This window comes from Anas acuta, chromosome 4, assembly GCF_963932015.1.
Source record: "Anas acuta chromosome 4, bAnaAcu1.1, whole genome shotgun sequence".
NCBI classification, from domain to species: Eukaryota; Metazoa; Chordata; class Aves; order Anseriformes; family Anatidae; genus Anas; species Anas acuta.
The window spans coordinates 52,311,224-52,334,873 of NC_088982.1; the positions used below are offsets into that span (position 1 = coordinate 52,311,224).

General features: G+C 34.4%; 1 protein-coding gene across 2 annotated transcripts in view; it reads right to left on the reverse strand.

Annotated features, from left to right (window-relative positions):
* GLRA3 (glycine receptor alpha 3) overlaps positions 1-23,650 on the reverse strand; it is an 86,794-nt gene that overhangs the window by 6,963 nt on the left and 56,181 nt on the right. For both annotated transcript variants that reach the window (XM_068681247.1, XM_068681246.1), the window contains exons 6-8: positions 18,017-18,154; positions 5,596-5,810; positions 3,822-3,968 (exon numbers count right to left, since the gene is read on the reverse strand). In XM_068681247.1, coding sequence (XP_068537348.1) covers positions 3,822-3,968; positions 5,596-5,810; positions 18,017-18,154 — 500 coding nt within the window. The remainder of the gene's footprint in view (positions 1-3,821; positions 3,969-5,595; positions 5,811-18,016; positions 18,155-23,650) is intronic.

Below are 23,650 nucleotides of genomic sequence, written 5' to 3' on the forward strand. Positions count from 1 at the left end.
TGCCAGGAAAAAACCCTGTATTTATCAGTGGGAATTCATTCTAATAAGGGTTGATTTATTTATTTTTTTTTATTTTAACAGAACAGTTAAAAAATAATAATAATCCTAGTAAAATGTCTCAAGATGGAAAGAGTAAAGGATGAAAAAGCCTACTAAGTTATCCTAATTGCTGTATTTCTCTAATCTATCTGTATATAAGTATGAAATAGAATGGCAGTTTTCACTTTGAAAAGAAAGAGAATTTTTAAATGCAATCTCTCAACCTAACTCCTTTTTATGCCTTTTGATTTTGTGGTCAAATAAATATATCTTTATATGTAGTTTTAGAAATCAATGCAATCTAATTCCTGAGAACCAGTGGCTGTTTGACCCAGTCCATATGGATAACAAACACATACAAAACTACATAATCATGAGCTACAGTAGCTGACTTTGAAAAAAATAAAAAAGAAAGGAAACACAAGTTATTTTGACTTATGATCCTAGGGCCTGCATTTCGTGTTAGAAATTGTGGTGAATAAATATCATCTGTGGTAAGAAAGACTAGTTATTAACTCCTTGCTTAATCCATAAGACATCATTTATCGTTTGTATACTGGAGGGTTTAGGATACAATCCAAATTTTTGAAGAGATAAAATCTCCATGCCTTTAATGTTTCAAGTTCTAGTATATTTGTTGGGCAACAAATGGTTTAATAAGACTTTGAGAAAATGAGAAACAATTAGTTGAGCTGTCTCTGGAGCTTGAGAGTTTGTACTGTCAAAGCATTAGCTCTGGACAGGAGCCCTAACTCTACACAGAATTTGAGTCAGTTAAGATTCTATCAGTTAATCTTTTCCGAAAAATGTCTTTTTGTTTGAAACCATAAACTTGCATGAGAACAAAGCATTTTGGGGTAAACTTAAGTTGAGAAACCTGTGTTATGATAGAATTTACAGAGATGGAGGAAGGGAAAACCACGTACCCTTAGAGTATATATAAAAGTACTATATATAATACTCTTACATGGGCTGTAGAAAACTCATGCTCTTTCTGTATCATGCCAGGGAATGTCGAAGCTACAGGGTTATTTGTTATTATCAGATGAATTGATCTCTCATATTTCTTCCTTTTTTTTTTTTTTTTTTTTTTTGAATAAGTGTTCTCAAGACATCGATGTTATCCTGATATAGAACTGGTTGTTTAGAGAGAATGGAAAAAGTAAATATAATGGAAAATCTAGTAATTTGAAAAAGTAATGTTCTATCAAATTCTTTAATGTATATTTTTTTCCTTTCTCAGTCTAGACTTCTGGAGTTAATATAGCTAACAGTAAATTGAATTTTTTGCTATCACTATATAGATGGAAATAGAAGAGCCTATTGTCCTCTCTGTATGCAAAATGCAAACAATATTTAAATATTAAAAAAAAAAGTCTCAAAAAGTAGAAAAAAGAACAAGTTATTTTGTGTTTTTATTGCCGAAAATGAACACCAATTTTATAACAAAATAAGTATTCTTGAAAGGAAAAGAAAGAAATCTACACCAAGAAAGTCTTTTAATATTGCAATGGAAAGTAAAAATAAAAATAATAAAAAGGCAAATTAGCTTTTTGTAAAAGAAGCTAACATCTTTTATTTTTTCAATATGTGCTTTGAGAACATGAAAGTAATTAAAGAAATTATTTGGTAATAGGTTTTAAATATGAAGAACAAGAAAATCTAGACCCTTGTCAGAGGAAAATCTGGGATTATAATATAGAGTGTTTGCAGGCAGTAAAGAAATGTTAAAATTATAAAATACTTGACTAGCTAAAAAGAAAGTATAATATTCATTTCTCTATATCTGCTATGTATCTCTTAGATACAGCTGCTCAGTGGATTTGTGTTGTGAAGAAAAACATTGAAACGCATGCCTTCAGTATCTATGGGGAGTACCTGATAATTTACTAGGTACCCTGCAGTCTCTAAGTCTGATCCCCTAATTTATGGGTACTTGACAACACACCTGAAGTTTTAAGTCTGTCTAATGGAGTATAAAATTGGAATGAGGACTGTTGTGTGTGATTCAAAAACACCATGATTACCATAATGCCAAACACTGCTCCAGCAAAACATTTAAGTCAATAAGGCCATTCAAGTGCATATGTTTTTCTGGAAATGCTGGGTATACTGTGGATTCTTCCTCAAATACCTCTAAGCTGAAATTTGATTGATTGTGATTGCTGAAGAAGTGTCTTTGGTGAGCTTGAAGTCTTTCTAGGAGAAGGTTGGAAATATATTGGGTTTGTTTCTGAGGAAGGAAGGTAGTATCACTTGCCAGTTTTTAACTCTGTGGTATTTAAGATAGTGAAAAAACATAACCTGAGTCAAATATGGTGAATGTGTCTGAGATCTAGAGGACACTATGATACATGGTGAAAAAAACAAATGGACTAAAAGTATAGTCACATAATATATCACTTAACACAGCTGTTTGTATTTGATACATGACACATTTTTTGTGTCACCTGCCCCCTGCCAAGTAATCCATATCTGCCCAGACCATTCCCCACAGTCCAAACCTTTAAGCAGCTTTCAGAGCTGCCATATTTTACAATAAACACCCTGTCACAACAATGCTGCTTTCCTACTGTGTGTATCAGAAAGTGTTTTCTGCTGCTGTCAGCAAAAACAAAAAAGTACATTTTTCATGTGGACAAATATTGAAAGCAGATAAATACAGTCTGATTCATCCTCTAAATTATGGCAAATGAGTTTCTCTATGTACCTGGACAAGACTGAACACACAGGAAGAAGCAAATGTATGAAAATGTCATTTCCATTTGTCTGTCTAGCCATCTTTTAACATGGAGTCTTGCTTGCCAAGATTGCTTAGATAGGTTTACAGTGTTACAGATTTCCAATATCTTCTAAGTAAAGGGGAAACAACCTGTAAAAAACTTCTCCTTATGATATAAGGAGTCAATTGAGGTAAGTCTTTAGGAATGAAAGATGCCTGAAGTTGTCATATCACTGCAGTCAAACATTCATCTATAATAATATTCTAGGTAGTGACTGAAAGTCTGTGAAAGGCACTGCATGACCGCAGTGGTGGGTACTCATTTAATGAGTAGGTTGCAGAAGTATTCTCTCTTTGAAAAATCAGTTTTATGTATTGTAAAATGTTTTGCTTATTTCAGAATTTAAATTTGTAGTCTCAACTGCTAGACTTTACGTTATCAGTTACTTATTTTACCAGTAGTCTAGATGGCTTCAGCCATAAAATAAGTATAAATAACTGTTGCTCTGTTAAATCTCCTTGCTAATTTTATGAGGAATTTAGACTGAATTAGCATGACATAAGGAAAAAATACCATTCTTAGACCTTTAAAAATGTGTATCCCACAGACAATATTAATTGAATTAATTTTTATGTTAAAAAAAAAAAAAAGCATGAAACATAGCTGTTAAGTCTTTGAACTGAATACTGGAATGAAATTAAGGAATATTGTTTGTTGAATCTCAATGCAGTACAAATTACTGCAAGTACCAGTAATATTCATCCACTGAAGTATAATCTGACTCTTCTAACAGAGTGAAATTCGTGCTTGTGCAGATGGCTCCCACATGGCCCATGCCTCATTTAAATCCCTCTTAATCCCTCTTTTGAGAATTCAGGTTGGATTTATGCATTGCATAGTCCTTGTAGTGACCCTCAGCCTAGAGTTAATTTCATTCTGTGCTGCCATTTTATCTATATTGCCAATTTAGGCAGCAGTATGTTTACTGAATTAAGCTTATAACCTGACATAAATCAATCCCTTAGACTCTTTTAAAGCTGGGAATACTGTTAGCTTTACCTTGTTCTTCTTCCTCTTCCGTCGGAATCGCAGGAGTTCTTTATGTTGCCTTGACACAAAGTTTACAGCTGCATATTCTAAAAGTGCAGAAAATACAAAGAGCAGACACACAGCCATCCAGATGTCAATTGCTTTGACATATGATACCTATGGAGAAAATAGAGCAGAAAAATAAATATGTTAAAACCATAAAAAACGTGATTTAATGTCAGGAGGGAGTTGATTAATATCTCCAAATCCCAACATTATTTTTGTCAAAAAAATCTTCACATGTAAGTTAGACAGTAAGAGGGACAACAACACAATTTTTATACCTTAATTATTATTTTTTATAGTGTAGTCTTTCACAAAATGTCTACTATTTACCTCACTAAATGAGGTAATGTTTCTTTTATACTGTATAATTTATCATATATCATACAATGTACTGTATATTTGATCATAGACCAAATAACCCACAAGGATCACATGCTTTTCCTCCATTTCTCCCAATGAGTTCTGTGAAAAATACTAAGGAGAATAGCTTGTACTGGGACCAGTGAGAATTAGTCTGTTATGCTGATTTAATGCTCCTGGAGTACAAATTAGGGGAAAGAAGGGAAGTAGATGCAAAACTCTGATATTTTCATTCTCTGCTAATACAGTAATGATAAATTAAAGATATAGATTCAAATAAGCCCTGTAAATTTTGACTCACTGGAACTACTGAAAATGAATTACAGAATAGATGAACTCACTACAGTGCTTCTTTGCCAAGCTCAGCTGCAGTCCATAATCTCGGCTGGGAATGTAGGATGAGTTTGCTCTCTGTACCCAGATTTACAGGATTTTTATCATTTAAACCAGCATAGCTAGTATCAGGCCTCAAACACGACAAAAACATCTGCAGCTTTCTCTAGTAACCTCTTATATTCTTGCTTTTTTTCTGAGGTTTTATAGTGTTCCATTTTCTCATCTGTTTATGCTACATTCAGATGTATTTGGATCCATATACTTGAGGTGCAAAGCACATGAACTTCTGTTTGGGTTATCTATTTTACTTAGAAAAAAAAATTAACAGACACCCTAAAAATACCATGGTAAAACTAATACAAAAGAGGACTTTGTGTGTTTGTGTTGTGCACATTTTTTCCCAGTAACTGCAATGAAGACATTCAAGGAATAACAATTAAAAGGAAAAAGAAAATCTTTAAAGAAAGGACAAGTCAGAAAACTTAAGTAGCTAATCACAGAAATATACTTAAAGCTATTTACACTGTGTAGTGAACCATTCTTTATACAACTTTTTGTAAGTTATTTAGCTTTACATTTTTCTATATTTTAATGTAATTATGTTTATAAATACTGTGTGCAAATTCATAATGTAGGCAGTTTCCAGGAAAGGAATATCATTGAGAGCAGGTTGGAATCTCTGACCTTTAGAAATTCATTCATATTTGCTAAGACTTTATCAGATACTGGGATCCAGAAAAGGACAAACTAGTCAATTGCTAACAAGCAACATTTACATAGTACAGAAAAACATTGTTTTCATTACTTGCTGAGGTTTATGGTATACAGCATTTGGTTGGCTAAACAGTTGAGTCTGAAGAGAAATAGAATATAATTGACTGTTGGCTCAAAAAACACCCTAAATATTTTAAAGTTATCTCCTTCAGAACAGTAAATTCTAATAGTTAAAACACATATTATAAGTTTGATTTAAGGAGTTTATTTGCCCTGTAACATTATGATTTCATACTAATGTGGTACGCACAAAGGAAATCCTACCTACCTTTGGAAGCGATGCTCGTGAACCTGAGCTTTGTGTTGTCATGGTCAGTACAGTTGTTATGCCTAAAGCCACTCTGGCTGGAGCTGCATCCATATTGATCCAAAATGACACCCAGGAGAGAATGACGATCAACAGACTTGGTATGTACATCTGGATGAGATAGTAACCCATCTGCCTCTCAAGGTGAAATCGGACTTCAATGCATGTAAACTTTCCTTTTTATAACAAAGAAGAAATGCTCAGTAGAAATAGAATGTTCTCTAAAGAATTTATACTTCATGAAATATACATGTATATGTTCCCTAATGAATTAAATGTTTTGATTTCTCTTCAGTGATTTTTAATATAAAGAGCCCCCATTATGATATGAATATTTATTGGAAAAAAAAGTGGACTGAAAACCTGCAAATTTAAGATTGAATAAGCTTTGGAACTCCTCCTTCCTTGTAAAAACAAAGAGATGATGGAAACACAAATCATTTTGATGTAGGAAAGTTTTGCTCTGCAATCACATTTGTTATCCCACTTACTGTTTGGAAATATTGCTGTCTGCAAAGAAAAGGCTTGCTCTCCTATTATTTTTTGTTTCAATTTTAAGCTTAAATTATTTTTTTTCTTTAATCTAGTGAATTGGGGAAAACTATAGTGACATCAGTTCAGACATTAAGTTATCAATAAGAGATTCTGCAAATTATGTCCCTTTATCCCCATTCAGACCGTTTCAACTAAAAACCAAAATGACTGAGATTCAAGCAGAAATAGAAGACTTGCAATTAGGCTACCTTAGGAAACTGAGTGGCCTCATTTTCCCAAGTAGTGAACATCAAGCAACTTCCGCTGATTTAACTGAGCGAGAAGAGAAAAATCTGTTGACTGCTCATAGAAGTGCCACAACAAGCAGGACCAGTGTTTTATCTAAATTTTTTACCCTGTAAGCTCTAGATTTTTTCACAGATCTTGACATGATTAGATTTAATCATTAGATTTTTTTAATTCTGCTCAGTGCTTATATTAATCACACATGAATGGTGCTGAAGGCCATGCTGTTACTATAAATAGTGTATATGTGAAACAGTTTCTTGTAGCAAGAAATATATATATGACATATTTCATAGTTGTTTGAAGGAAAGAATTTCCTAATTCTAAATTTAACTTGGAAAACCATCTATTTATTTGTTTCTTAATTGTTATGATTTTTGGTGGGTTATGTTTTCCAATAGTTTTTGATAGTATTTTCCTAATTCATCTTTATCTGCCAAAATGCTGCTTTATAGCAAAGGGTTCCATTAATAGTGCTTTAATATTTATCATATTAACAACATCTATATATCAGATTTATTTATAAGTTTTCATATTTATTATATTGTATGTTATGATGAGACAATAACATAAGGGATACAGAATCAAATATCAGATAAGGTCAAATGAAATGTTTTTATCCTAGACATAAATGTGTGGAATTATATTCTGAACTTTCTGCTTTCATAATGTTTCTTTTAACAGGCCACTAATTCTTGCTATTGTATCAATAGTAAATACCATTTTGTGAAATTTGTATTCTGACAAGGAACTCAAAATCCCCACCATATTAAAAAAGACAGTTATGAGATCCCATTAAATGTTCAATTTTTAAATGACATGATATACCACAGGAGTTTTATATCTGCCAGCTCAATTATTAGTTCCACTCCTAATTGCCAGCATTTTCTGAATACTATGTGCACTCCTGAAATCTGTGTCCCAAATCCTGGCTCAACCATCTGCTGCTCCAACTTCAAACCTGATTTCTGCTTCAGTCAAGGAATGAAGTACTGGTTTAAAGAAATTAATGGTAATTTTGCTGTTTACTTCAGAAAGGGATGGGATTTTCCCCCACATTTCTCTTCCAGTCTCTTCAAGATGCTGCCTATGAGATATGTTCTTTGAGCAGTTCAGTGCACCTCAGCTAACTACCTGCAGTTCTCCACTGACTGACCATTGTCAGAATCATATTCTTACTTCATGTTGGTCCTTACCCTGAAGATATATATTTTTGTGGTATTTGTTCTGTTAATTCAGCACTCTTGGATAGCTGTGGTCCCTTCTTCCTGTCAGCAGTTCAATGACTATATTCTTTAACCCTCCTGAAGACTGTCTACCCCATAGGCTCAAAGCTAAACTCCCATTATATCTCCTCCTTCATTGCTTGGCATATAATAGTGAGCTATGAAGAAAATAAGCTAACTTGGTTTTATGTCATGGTTATGTCATGTTAGCAGTCATAACTTGAAAATATCTTTTCTGTTTGTTTAATACCTTATTTAGATCATGACAGGCAATTGCTTTTGTAAAATAATTGTAATAATAGTAATAATTTTGTAAAATTTTGGCTATAAAATATTTGCTCTTTTTCTTCTTTAGAACTCCCTTCCCTTTCCCCACCTTCCCACTTTTTAGGCTTTCTTATACAACACAGAAAATAATCTTTGATTTGAAAATGTGCATTTGTAATGTTTGCAGTTGTTATAAGAGAATTTCTAAGATAGCCAAACAAGGATATCTGAAAAAGTAAAGATAGGAAAGCAAATTAAGGCAGATCTCAGAAATCACAGTAAATCATGGTGTTAAGGAGTGACAGGAATGTATCAACCCACTTTAGGTCTCTTTCAAAGCATTTCATATGGCATCATGTCAGCAACATTTACACGGTTCAGCATGCAATACTGTCTTCTTCTAAGGCTTCATATTCCTTTTTCAAAACAAACTAGGAAGAAAAAACAAGGACCAACAGAATGAATAATATATGCATAACTGGAATGTCAATAATCATTGGCTATGGATTGTACATTGGTTGTACTTAGCAAAAAGCTGGATAAGAAATCAAAGTCTTTTTGCTGAGTACTCAAGTGGACTTGATTTAATCCAGAGATCTCAGCACAAAAATAACATGCTCCTAAACCAGAAGCAATAAACACTATACTCATTCTGATATGGATTATTTTTGTGTAGTTGCAAGCTTTTCAGATTCTTCTGAACTAAGGAGAAAGATAGGAATATCTGTGGATAACAGAATACTAACAAAACAAAAGTGATTCTGAAAGAAAGGGATATAACTAGAAAATATAATATCCACAGGAAAGGAGAAAAAAAGGAGATTATGAAAAGGCCAGAATGAAAACTGCGTGATATGTCAGAGGAGTTATACTGAAAGACAAAATGTTTTTTGTTTTTGTTTTTGTTTTTGTTTTGTTTTGTTTTGTTTTTTTGGCTGGCTTCTGTAGTTTTGTAAACAACATTGAACAACCTGAAAAAAAAAAAAAAAAAAAAAAAGCTTCCAAATTGCTTAACTCCACTGAATGTGTGACTTAGATTCATGCATAGTCTTAGGCCAAGTAAGTTTATAGACACACCGGTCCATATAGGAACCTGATGTCTCAGCACGGGGATTTCCCTCTCAAATGTAGCCACTTCTTCCCAGCTAAGATCACTGTGTTCCTCCTCCCCTCTGTTCCAACATAACACTGAAGAATTAGCTTAGTAGGTGGCAACTTCCCAGGGAGACTGGTGACTACCCAAGTAGACACTTTTCCTCTCCATTTTTCCACTGATAACTGTTGGCTTTCCGATCAGTGGAAGAAAGGCAGCAGCCAGAAGTCAGTCTTGGCAGCGTGGTTGCAGTGGTTGCTGATCTAAGTGTGGAAGGGGTAATGTTAGTTTTTGCCCTTCCTGTCTGACATCAGAACCACCTGCATAAACTTGGCTGATGAAGCAGCGTGGAAAAACAACATTTGCACTAGCAGATGTGGGCTTCAGTTAGAAGGCAGCCAGCAGAGGCTGTGCAGTTCTCTCCCAGCTTAAGCTATCATTCAGCTGTGGGCCTCCACTCTCTTCCTGTAGTCCATTGCCAAGTCAAAGTCATGTTAGCTGTGGTCTGATCTATTTGATTGAGTGCTTTAATGGATCAGAAGAGACATACTGTTGCAGTCATCTCAGATGGGGATGGAACGAGACGCAGCTAAGAGCATTGCTCTAATAATTCATTCTCAGTGCATAAAAGGTGAGTACTAGTTAATTCTGATATGCACTGTAGATGTCAAGGAGAGTTGTTAGGAGGGATGTATGAAACCTTTGTAATATTGTGGTTTTGCTGAGGCTGAGCACCAAATTAAGGCTCTTTTTTTTTTTCAGTCTCATCTGCCTCAAACTGCTTCAGAGGCAGGAGCTGGTAAAACTTAAATTTATTTGTCCTCTTTTGGCAATCCTTAAGATAACCCTTGGGAGAAGTTCTTCATACTTTACCCTTACAATGTCATGGTCATTGCTATTCCTGGAAGGGAATGGAAAAATTCCTTCCTGGAACTGATAGGTTGAGTAGCAGTATCTGTAACTACATAGAAAGTCTTCACAATGGAGAATCAGTTTAAGAAACAGCCAAGAAAATAGCATGCCTGAGAAATAATTAATAAAGATTAATTATATCTAAATTACTATCAAATTATTAAAAATCAACAATATAACAATAAATATAAAATCAATAAGTATGAACAACAACAACACAAAAAGGTATCTAAGTGTGCAGAGATTTAAATGTTAATCTATGCAGAATGGAAAGGTATCTGTTGAAGGTGCTGGTTCTTGATATTGCTTTTTATACTAGTCAGTCATACTCTGACTTTTCTTATAAGAATTAAGAATTATAGTTAATGCTAGTATCAGATCTACCAAGAAGTATTTGATGGAAAGGCAGAGGACTGTGTCCCAAAAGACTATGTGGCCTAATGAAATTACATTAAACTATTTACTTAAGCCAAGATTTTATATTTCCTGAGTAGGTAATGTAAATAAATCTGAATAATTCTTTATGGGGTCCTGCAGAGTAAGAGTCTGAGAAGTGAATATTTTATATTCTGATTCTGACACATCTCCCAGTATGGATATAGACAACACAAATCTGTTTGTACCAACAACTGAGGATCAACTGTCAGCTAGTCCAAGGGCCAGAATTTTGCTAGCTGTGAAGATTTGTTAATGGAGTTCTGAGGCAATTGAACTGTTATCATAGACCTCTCTTCTAGCACTACATTTTCTCCCAGAATGCAGAAAAATGGCTAGAGGTACAGGTTTAGCATGATATTAAGTACTGATAGGAAAGAGAGAGTGGGACTTCTCTAGTGGCTAGAATATGCTCAGCCTAAATGGCCTACTTAGATTTAGGTCTCTTAATACAATATAGAGCTTCTCCCATTTGTCTGTCTTCTGAAAATCACTTTCCTAAGTAACTCTACTCACCAAAAAAGATTCTAAGCACTGAATATAAAAATTTGCTTGAAAATTATGTTAGGCAGAGTATTTATAGGTGCTATTCTGAACCTCTGCAGTATTTTCTATTTTTAGACTTGTAAAAATTACAGTTTCTCATTTTATTTGGAAAAGAATACGTTACAAAATCCAACTGACACACTTTTCTCTATAGAGAGAAAAATAAAGACAGTCCTTTCTTCCAAAAGCAAAAGTTAAAAACTCTTCCAAGACAAAATAATGGGTGGACTCAAAAACCAGCAAGTTGGGGGAAAGGAACAGCAAATGCAGTACAGATGACTGTGGTGAATGTAGTCAAAACAGCGGTCTAATTAATCTGTGGTATCTCACAAGTGTTACTGAAGAGATGTGTTAAAGTGGGGAGATTAAAAAAATAGTTTTATTTAGCTATGTAGATAAAATTAGTTTTTATCTATATTAGCTAAATAAAGACAGTTATCTGATGTTAAGTGTGAGATTCTGGGTCTACGGTTTTGGTACAGCAGTCTTTGCATGTGGGTTGTTATACAGAGCGGTTTTATAGACAGGAAACCTGAAAGCTCTTCATATAGATGAAGTACAGTTCATGTTCTCGTAAAAAAAAAAATAAAAAAAACAAGCTGGGGGTGTATGGGAATGACACCCAGACACTGCAAGATCTAGCTGTGGCTCTACTTGCATCTTAAGTTGAGAAGCACTGCAAATTACATGAAATTTCTGATATACTGTGGTGGTAGTCCTAGAGCAAGGATCAGAAAAAAAAGTACCTGGAACAACTACAAGTCTCAGGATCTGTTTGATTGAATAATCAGTTTGTATGAATGATGTAAGGCGGCTACAGCATATTATGACTTTCACTGTTTTGTAATTAGTAATACCTTGGAGTCCAGGTTCTCACTAAATAATTGCCATCACAATACTTTGAATTTTCTTATCTATTTACTGTACCTTCGTATGCAGGAAAAAGAAGACCAAAATGTACTCAAAACAAATATCTAATCATGGGACAACATGCACTTGTGTGTGATAATACTTGGTCGGGAGGCATTTGGGTTGCTGTTCATCTGTAACCTAATATGATCTGACTCTAGGCCATCATAGCCTTTCCCTTTCCAATATTTTTCCAGCTGTTTCTTAATGCCAGTTCTTTCACTCATCACATCTTGTGATAGGACACTTCAGTGTGCTAGGTAGTATCTATACTCATCTATATTTATGAGTGTCTGTGAGAGAGCCCAAGACAGATGAAATTTTGATCAGTCTTGTGCTGAAAACAAATCATTAATCTTGTGACTATTCAAGACTCTTTTAAAGATGGATTACCCCAGCAAAGGCTGCTAGTAAGAGTGAGGGTATTGTCTCCAAGTGTCCTTAGACATTAATGAAAAATTAATGAAAAAAAGAAAATCCCCAATATAAATCTTTTTTTTTTTTTTTGAAAGTTATTGATTTTTTAAGAATAATTTTTCTGAGGAAAATTTTATGTCCATATTGTATTACCTGCAGTAGCTGTTTGGCTGAGAACAGACATATTCTCTGAATGAAATAAAACTGTACTGACATAAAGGCAATGACATATAGACCACCAGCACTTTCCTTCTGCCTTTTCTTATGTGCTTTCATTCTGGTCTATGTCTGCTGAAATAACAATTAACCTCTCTTGGAGACAAAGTACAGTGTGTTGTGTATCACAGTGCCATCATAATGGCAGATGATTTTCACAGATAGCATGAAGAAGAATGAAGTACATAAACTGATCTTCCCATGGGGCGGTACTGCTCCCTTTACTTTCTCTCCTGTTTGAGTCATTATCAGAATCACCATTAGGTGAGCAGTCTAGCTGAACTCATGTTGTTCAGTAAAAGGACTTCCTTTTTATTCTTCCCAGAATGTTGCAGTCATTTGAGAGGGATTCTGCTTTTCCTATCACTGAAATACTTTCTGCCTATTTGCCCTCCCATTATAAAATTTCTTAAATAAAAAAGACACTCCATAAACTACATATGTGTGCAAAGCTGGTTATTGGAAGTGTCTGTATCTATAAAATTCATTACATTTAAATAAGGTTATCTAAAATAATTTTTATACCTCTCTAAGAAGAAAACAGGGTAACAAAAAAGTGCTGGGTAACTGCAGTATCCAGACACTCTGCAATTTGCAGTGAAATAGAACATGTAATTTGAAAATATTTTGCTGATAAAATCTGCTTTTAAAATCACTTGTCTTTTCCTCATCATACAACATCTATGCTGTATATTTGATCATGCAGTCTTGCTGGAAATTATGATTTTTTTGAGTCTGGTATGTAGAATTAGACAAGTTTTGAAATATATGGCTGGTGTCTATGTATCTATGAAGCCAAGATTTACAAAAGAAAAGTAGGAATGTACTACCACTCAGTTTTTCTTTCAACTAACAGCCTGGAGATATCAGCAGGATATCAGGGGATATCACTGCTGCTGCTATCACCTGTCATAGAAAGCCTGCATCAGTTCTTGCTCAGGAAGGAAGGGACTTCACATAGCTTGCTTAGAAACAAATCCCAGTGCAGGTGGAATTTGGCATAAGACTGATAATGAGTGCAGTAAAAGAGAGATGAAAATAAATTTGCAAAAAAAATCTATTTTTTTTTCTTTTTTTTTTTTTTCCCATCTTGATGAATCTACATTTGCAGTTCTCTCAAATTGGAGGGCCAAGCTGCTGTTCAGAGAGACTCCCATAGTCTGGAACCTCATGAAATTGAACAAGGACAAATGAACAGTCCTGCAACAAGGATGGAATAATCCCATGCATTGGTACAAGCTGGGCTCTTCAGGAAAGGCCTGGGAGCCTGACAGGCATCAAGTAGAACACAGGTCACTGATGCACTCGTGTGATGTGGAAAACTAGTTGGGTGCTGCACTGCATTAACCACAGCAGAGAAGGGAAGTGGAAACTAAGGAGAAGCTAATAGCAACCTAAATAGCAAGGACACCTAGATGTCACTGTTTCCAGGGCAGCTGATGAATTTTTATTCAATGAAACTTTAAGGTAGAATGTTTAAATTTTGATAAGTGAAGGGGTGAGAATCCAGGTCTCTTCTTCCCTCAAGGAAAAATGCCCTGTTGGAGGCAAGTAACGTTGTTTTATTTGTCTGGGGAAGGTCACATTCTTAGTCTGCCACAAACTCTATATTTGTTTTTCAAAATGTATATTATTTCTCCTTTTTCAGTGAAGGAATGAGCAACTTTGGAGATTTCTGTATTTCACAAGAAAAATGGTGTTTGGGCTGTATATGTTAGGAGGTTGAATAGGGAATATGAAGTTAGGGAAGTGGGCATCTCATCAGAATTGCAGATTTAACATATTACAGAGACAGAGACATCAGAAGTGGTCAGTTACAGAAACTACCAGTTCTGCTAGTGACTGTAACAGCCACAGCTCAGCTGAAAACACCAGACTGCTAAATACAACACTTAGAGCCAAAGCCACCTTTAGACATATTGATGTTCAAGTGCATACGTGGGGTAATGCCGATGGTGTAGGAGTCAACCCAGGATTCCAGGATTCAGAGTTTTTTTTTTTTTTTTTTTTTTTTTTTTTTTTTTTTTTATTTTATTTTATTTTATTTTATTATTTTATTTTATTTTATTTTATTTTATTTTTTGGTGCCTGCTAGCCAATGCCAATTATGTATGAATTTGTGACTTTGTATGCTTTTTTTTTTTTCTTTTTTTTTTTCTTCTCTTCACCCAATGGTACCTGTGATTGAAATTAAAACTAGGTGCTGCATAAAAGCTCAGGGGAGCAATGCAGGTGACACAGGAAGTGAAAGAAGACATAGTAAAGCAACACATTCCTTGTAATGTGAAGAGTCACGTGTGACTTTTCTAGTTGTTATGCTTCTATTTCATTTCCCAAGTTTGTCATTGCAGATATGCCACTGGATGCAAAAGCAGATAAAAATGATCACAAATGTTGTTGCGTCAACTCAAAACAGAAGATTTGATGAGCCATTATGCTGTGCTGTTGCTGAAACTGTTACATCGCTGTATTTGGAAGGACTTTGTTTTTTAAGCGATGGTTACAGTAATCCACTTTAAATTGAGCGTGAAACACTGACGAGGCATGCAGTGATGAGTTTCTACATACTGTCCTGAAGCTTCATGTTAATTCATTTCACAGAGGCTTTTTTTTTTCTTTCCTGTTTTACAGGATGTCTCAAAAAAGCCTTCCATCCCATGTTGTAACTAAATTTTAACTGAACAGGCTCCCCCCCAGGGAAGTGGTCACTGCACCGAGCCTGTCTGAATTTAAGAAGAGATTGGACTGTGCACTTAGTCACATGGTCTGAACTTTTGGGTAGACCTGTGCAGTGTCAAGAGTTGGACTTGATGATCCTTAAGGGTCCCTTCCAACTCAGGATATTCTATGATTCTATGATTTTGTCACATTGTATATCAGCAGCAGTTGTTTAGCATTCTTCTAAGAGTGATGTTTATTTAGTGTGTTATATTTTGCTCTGCCAGAGTTATTTCAGATTCAAACCTGTAATTTTGGTGCTGCAACCTAGAGCAGGTCTGTTGGCTGCTTCCCCTGCTGAAGACAAACCCTTCTGCCTACAGCAAGTTACACTCAGCATTGCATTTCCCCCACATGCCAGACATAGGTAGGTCCCACAGCCATACAATTGTCTTCTTTTAAAATCTGTGCCCAGAAGTCCATAGTAAATATCTGCACCAAGGCCTCAAAGCTATTGGAAGTGGACTGACTTTTTAAAGACAAATGAAATGTCCCAATTATTTTTATTATTTTTAATAGAGACATAAATATTTTATAAATCCATGTTAATATGAGAGTGCACTTCTATACTGTGAGGGTGGCAGAGCACTGTGACAGGTTGCTCAGAGAGGTTGTGGAGTCTTCCTCTCTGGAGATATTCAAAACCCTCTTGGATGCCATCCTGTGCAATGTACTCTAGGTGATCCTACTTAGCTTGGACTAAAAGATCTTCAGAGGTCCCTTCCATCCTCAACCATTCTGTGACTCTGTGAACTTCAGCCCTCTTTTCAGGGCTGTGGGCTGCATGTGCATTTTAGAACACCTGTTTGGCTGCAGAAATGCAGTTTAGCCAAAGCAATACAGAAATCTAACAGACTGATGATTGGCCATGCTGTCCTCTAGAGTTATGCCGGTAAATCCTTTCTCCCACCTAAATGTGACAGCAGTTCACAGGGATAAGTGCATGAACTTGCCTACAGGTACATTTTGGGAACAATGAGACCTTACATATAGTTAATAAATTCTGTTGTTTCCACTTCTCAGTTCAGTTTAGGGCCACAGTGAAAAAAATAAATAAGTGCAAGTCTATCCCATGCAACTTAGTGTGTTGCTTGCCTAGGCCAAGCATCTTTTCCTGTTTCTGCTTGGAAGAAAATTAATCCCATTTTAAATAGACAAGCATGAAAGGTTTTGAAGAAAAAGGTAGCAGCTCGCAAATATATATATAAAAAGAATTTTTGGTCAAAATTAAAGTTTTAAACTATGATGATTTTAATGATCATCAACATTTTAAAACAAGTTTCTATACAATACCAGATTAAATCCCACAGAAATGTTTTAATTTCTTTGTCAGGTAGTTTTGGTGCATCACACAAGATGTTCAAATGAACTTTGGAAAAATTAGGAGAATACTTTCTACTATAGATTCCTGTTTGAAACATCATTATTATACAATTTATAGAAATACAGTTATAAATACATGCTAAAATAACACAAAAGCAAGAGAGACCTAAAAATGAAACAGATTTTGCCTATGTATCTAAAAAACAGAGAAAAGTCACAAAAATAAAGTTTTCTTGTCTGTTTTATAAATTATGCTAAAAAGAATAAAGGAATAATAATAATTTAAATATTATTATGAATAAAAGGATATTTGAGTGGAAGAATTACTCTCCAATAAAATATGTTTCTCCATTTCTGGAAGCTCTTTAAGGATTAGACAGATACTAGTGTTTTTTATTATTTTATTAAAGCTGCACATTACATATTTCTTATTTCTTTTAGAGAACACTTCAAACATCTGTATTAATATTTCCCCATTCTAAATTGAAATCATTAGAAAACTTTTTCTTCCCTTAGGGTATCATGGCATCTGTGATACACTCAGTATTGAAAAGCACTTTTCCTTTACTTAGACTGAACCAAGAATTTTTTTTATGAAGACCATCTGTTGAATTTTCTCCCCTCTGCCATTTTAGAAGAATCCAAATAAACCATTTTTTTAAAATGGTTAGATTTCACATTATGTTTAACCTATTAAGAATCATATTGGAGAGCAGAAATTGAGAGACATAAGGATGATTGAAATAATCTTAATTTTGTGGATTTCTTTTTCCTTGAGAAGATGGAAGCTATACTTTTGTAGCTTTTGCTATATGCTTTTGAAGAATTGTTATGTCTGTGGTTTTCCCATTCCACGACAACTGTCCCTCTCTCTCTCTCTTTCTCTTTACAATTAGAAACAAAATGACTATGTTAGTAATGTTATTGTTTTTCCCCCAAATAATCCCAGTCCTGATGAGATAGACATCACAATACTATAAAGCTTTCAAATTTTATAGGAAGATTTGGCCTCAGCAAGGATCTTTCAGGAAGATTTTTTCATTGGCTATAGGAAGGCCATGTCTAGTTTAGACACCTAGCCATTGTACACTAAGGATTTCCATTAAGAACTTGGGCACAGATAGGGCTTAGAAATACTGATAGAGTTTTGTTGTTGTTGTTGTTGTTGTTGTTTCTGATGGAGCCAGGCCATACTTAGTGCACAGCATATGGACTTTGGATCTTGGTAGTGCTCCAGATACCACAGTGTAGATGCTGTCATGGCACCCACCGAAAAAAATTAAACTCCTGACTGAATTACTTCTGAATTACTTCAAATATGTATTTTCTTAAGCTTACTGAAATAAAAGTTCGTTCAGCCTTCAGGTACTTCCATATCATTGTGTCAGTTATTTAAGACTTCCTTGTCCTGAAATATGCAGCTGTATGTTTCAGTCTTCTGGTGAGTTCAGTAAAAATGTTAAAAAAATAAATAACCTCTCCAAAATAACAGTAAATGTTAAATGACTTTCCAGTTTTAATCACTAACATGCTTTCCTACCTGTATTATAATGCTTGGTGCAGTAACATAAATCCTTTTCTTCTTTCAAGAGAAACTGTGGCAGAGTGAGACCTTCTGCTACTTGCACTGCTCCCTTTTCTTGCCATTCAAAAATGAGATCATTCATTGTGTATCCAACTAAAAAAAAAAAAAAAAGAAAAAGGAAAAAAAAAAAAGAAAAAAAAAGAGAGAGCATAAACTCTAAGTCAGCTGCAAACTTTGAAAGGCAGGGACATAACAAATAGTGATGTCTTCAGTAAAAGCCATAAAAGGAGAAAATACAACAGATCTCCTTATACCTATTAACCAAAAAGCATTATCTGCCATTCTAAATCATATTGAACTAGAAAAAAAGCCAGTTTTATGGATCCTTTGTGAAATCTTAATAGTTAGGTAGTCTTCTAATGGAGTTAACAAAAGTATCAAAATGATCTAAACATACTTTCCCTTGCCTATGAAGGCATGCCTTGCCCCATCACTCTTAGATCACCTTCTCCTCTTATATAGGGTGAAATTGTGGTTTGTCAGTTTTATGTATGGATTGATGTCAATCTGATTTAAAGTAGATACATATTCTTGAAAGTGAACGAGAATTTCTCCAGGAGTGAGATATTAACTGAATTGAAAAAAAAAAAAATGTCTAAAACTGGTACAAAACAGGGAAAAGCTTTCAAGGAAGATTGTATCTTTTCTCTGACTGTGTAGAAGTATGTTGTTATGTAGTATTCATTTTAATATTCAGATTCCTGCACTTATCCTTACCCCATGTATGTGTGGTTAAATAAAACAGCAAAATCTATAGTTGAAGAGGGCAGACTTTCAATGGGCAGACTTTTTAAAGGGCTAGTAGTTTTTCCTTTTATTTCCATCTCTCAGCTAACATGTGTTTTGGATATCACTGGGGAAAACTGCTCTACTTCTTGTGAATATGTCATATATTATTTTTCCAGCATATCCCTAGCATTTTATTTCAAACATTTCTGGATAAATTGTCTAGTTGTGACAACTGAAAGAAAAAAAAAAAAAAAAAAAAAAGACTTCGTATTCTCATTCAGATTTCATTCAAGTTTCATTAAGATTTTCTCAGGATCTCAGCTTTGGACAAAGTGCAATTTCAAGACTGAAATCTAAAACTAAATGGCTTCTATTGTTGAAATAGCTTGGACCACAAGGGTACACTTGACACACATATAATAGCTTGAACCATAAGGAAAAGAATAGTGTCATTTTTACATCTAAAATATATAGCTTTCATCCATCTATTTTGCTTCTTTGCAACATTTCTTTTCTACTTTAGTCCAAAGCTAATGAGCTGTTAAGAATTACCTACAGATAACTGGAAATATCTTTTAACCTTTCAGTAACAATTCACTGTTTAAATACAGTGTTCAGAACATTCTAAGAAAAGCTGTCTGCCTGCAAATACTGAAATTTTGAGTTCCACTGAGGGAAATAAAGTCTTCGGTGTGCAGTAATAAATTTTTCCCTTGTTGTATTCAATGGCTTCATTACTTTTTGAATACATCTATAAATGTTATTCAGTCAAAATGCCCTGATATGCTGACCTCACATCTGAAACACACTTTATCCTTTCTGATCTATGTTGAATGTATCCATAAATCAAGAATCAGTGACTATTAATTTAAAACTGTTTCCAATACCTTTAGATTCTTTCTGTTTCTTTTGGAGATTAACCTTATTCAAGATATTCACAAGCACTCAGGATGACTGTTGGTCATCTCTTTGGTATTTGCTGGGGCTAAATAAATATGCTAAAAACAAGACATTTTTTTTAAGGAAGTATTTCATGGAGATCAGTCATTATGGAAGTGATTACAATCATATATTAAACGTGCAAGGAAGCACTTTTTTTCCTCTATTCTTGAATACATGACATCATATAAACTCAGTCTTAAAATTAACTATTAAATATCAGAAACTAGGAAAAAACAGAAATGTAGCTCTTATCAAACATTAAATGTATTCACACAACAAGCAGTTGTGTGTAGTGAAGCATTTGAAGCATGTAGAGTATGGCCAGAAGTGATATCCCCTGAGTAAAACTCATTGAACTGACAAGAAACAACTGCTGTGTCAAAATGCATTTCACTAAATCAGATTAATTCATCTCTAATGTGTATTTTTAATTTTATCAACCCTGTCCATTAATTCTTCTATAATTCAATATATTAAAAATAGTAGTTTATGCAAACTGCTGAAATAGTAATCTATTTTGTGTTTACACTTTAAATGCCCAAATATATCTTTAGCATTCAATAGTGTAATTCCATTTTTTTAAGTCAAGACCATATTGATCCTGTAAATGTGACTTAAAACAGAAAACCTTAATGGAGATGTGATTCCAAAGAAATTTCAAATGGTATTATGTATATTTGATTTCCATTAGGTATGTTAAATTAAATCAACTCAGTCTCTATTAAATTTTGTCCCTTTATTAAATGTGAAGAAAATGGACCAACCAAATGTGCCCATTGAATTAGAGAAATCTAAAGTTTTCTAACACTCTTTTAATTGGTAAAATAAGAAAACATGAATTATTTAAGCATATTGAACTATTTCATAACACTAATTTGTCTCTGAATTTTTTTTAGTGAGAGGTGTTAACCAGGACAGGTATCCTTGATTTTCTAAAAGAAAATTATTTACTAGTTGAATTCCAACAAATTTGATGAACTCTTTCTTTTTTACATCTATCACATCGTTCTTTCATGTTGTCACAGCAAAAAGGACAAAAGATTACACTTATCTGTCTGTTATATATCTGTCACTTACAGATATATAGCAGAATCAGAGAATTTGTAAGAATGAAGTGCAAGACCAAACTGCATCTACTGTCCTAGGCCCAAAATTTTGAGGGGGAATAGGGAACTGACAGAGCTAACTGAGCATTCTTAATATCTCAGACAAAGAAAATACTTTTGGTTTTTAATTACTTTTGTGAAGAAGACCTGCTACATAGCAGAGTAGTTTGTGCTCAGAATGCTGGTGTGCACTGTGCATAAGGGGAAAAGCATATCTGTAAAATGGCTTTTTTAAAAAATCAGTGTTTACTGTACTGGGGCATATATGATATTACAGTTTGATGCTATGGTATTATATGATATATATATATAATACATATATTAAGGTTGGTCTAGATCTTAGAGGTCTTTTACAACCTGAAAGATGCTATGATTCAATGATATAAGCAACAAGCAAAAAAAAAAAAACAAAACAAAAAAAAAAAAACAACAAACCAAACCAAACCAAACCAACCAAACAAACAAACAAAAAAACAGATCTCTAGCAACTTAATTTTGTGGGGTCTGCTGATTGATGTAATTAATGTCTCTTGGAGTAGCTGGACTCCCAGCACCGTGACAAGACATCATGGCAGATTTTGAAATTACCTTCAGGTTCAGTCTCAAGACAAGTAGAGACTTTTGAACTGTGGAGGGACTGCATGCATGGCAAGTTGTAGAAATGTAGGGAGCTTTGGTAATGAAAGTTTTGGAATGTTATATTTTAGGTTTAGGATCCCAGAATTGCCAGTCATAAATGTTCACAGTATTGAAATTATGTGAATAACTTTAAAGCCCTGAGGCTACCACCTGAGTTTGGTGGGGCTATGCATATTATTCATGCATATGTATTTGCCAGACAGGCTTACATTTGCAAAATGGAAATCTGATTAGATGCTGTAATAAAGCAGTTCTTCACTTAGAATGCATTTACTTTATTCATCTAGGCAAAAAAAAAAAAAAAGTACACTTATACACTCAGCCATCTACTGATGAAATGACTTTTACCAGAATAAAAAAGAAAATGAGTAAAGTAGTTCACTGTTTGTATAAGATTAGCAGCTGCTTAGATGAGAAAAGATGGATGAATGAAGTGAGTAATGGTGCTCTCCTTGTGCCAGGCTTATGCAGCACCATTTACACTGATAACACGTGTAATTAGAGCTGAGTGTTTCTGAGACACAACTGCGATTAATATCCAAGCACTAAGATTCAACAATACAGAAATATTCTCTGTGTGATCTCAAGTTCTACTTTGATACCATTTCTAGCAGAGGAAAGGACATGTTAACTTAATTAATGCTTTTTGTCTACATCTTGTATGCATCAAGAGTGAAAACTAGGGCATTGTTGTGAGAATGCTAGGTTCTCTGCTAGCTTCTACACTTGGCAGCACTTGTGTACAGCTTGTTACATTATCTCTCAGTGAATTTTCTCTCTAGTCTAGAACCTCTTTCTAGTCTCAGTGGATTTTCTCTCTAATGATTGTCTCTTAAAAGTTGTCTCTTAAAACTAAAAGACAGAGCATATTCAAAAAAATAGGAAAGTACTATAGTGACCCACAGTGTTGACTGAGGGACTGGATAAGTAGAGTGTGTTGACTTGACAGGATGAAAATGTGTGGAAGAGTGGGAGTGTGGAAGAGAATCATGTGCAGTGAGAGAAGGTGAGATTTTACTTTTCAGTTGTGCCAGTTTGTATATAAGGGAAAGGAGGAGAATAATAGTCAAGAAAGCCTGTAAAAGCAAGTTAATCAAAGAATGAACAAAAAAATCCCATAGAAATATATTACTAGTTTCTGTGTTAAAAGATTATGATGCAGATTATGTAAAAAAAAAGGCTATGACTATATTCAGTCATCCTCTGTATTGAGAAGACACAGTCAGATGAAACATCTGTAATGCAATTGGTAATAATATGAAAAGCCTATCATCGCAGAAGGAGAAAGTTACTAGAGAGAGAAGTTTTCAGGAAAACCTGAGAACTGCGTATATTAATGGCACTATAGCCTCTCAGCAAACAGCTCTTCTTAAAGAGGCAATTCATTTTTAGGTGCCTGAAGTCATTCAAGGTAATTAGTTAGTAAAGCATGTGCTGGCAGACTGAGACCTCCTCCTGAGATGAATATGAAGAGCTGGCAAACTAAGTAGAACTTAGAATTAATTGGCACTGTAGAGGGTCTGAAACATATTGGAAAGTTAGATTTGGCTTGCAGAAATTTTCTTTAGAAAATGTTCTGACACAAAGCTGGTGAAGTGTGAAAAACAAAGCTAAGATTCTGTGTGGTCACACTCATGGAGAGAGGAGATGGAAAAGAATGCAGGAAATGAGGACTGTGGTCAGGACTTGTGCCTGGAACATTTGATGCAGGTGTTTGAATACCTGGACATCAAATGAAATGAAACTAAAGTGATGGTCTATTTAATTTATCTTTCTATCTAATCTATACAAAACTCTTCAGCAGAAGATCAACAAGACAGATATACTAACTCTAGGCTTTAGACAGCACTAAAAATTGTCTAACTAGTTTGTAATTTTTTACTATGTGCAATTAGATGTTTCAGAAAGTCTTCAAGGGAAAAAAAATACTATCTTACTGAAATATTTCTATGTATCAATGGCAATTTTAGTATCCGGGAAAAACAAAAACAAAACAAACAAGCAAACAACAACAACAACAACAACAAACAAACACCCTACAACAAATTGTTCTCTTAGTCTTGGTCATCTTTTCCAGAAAACCTTATCTTTTCAAAAATAGTGTTAACAAGTTATTACCAGCACCTATAAAGAATTCCTTGGAAGAAAATGTAGTTTGAATCTGTCCTCCCTC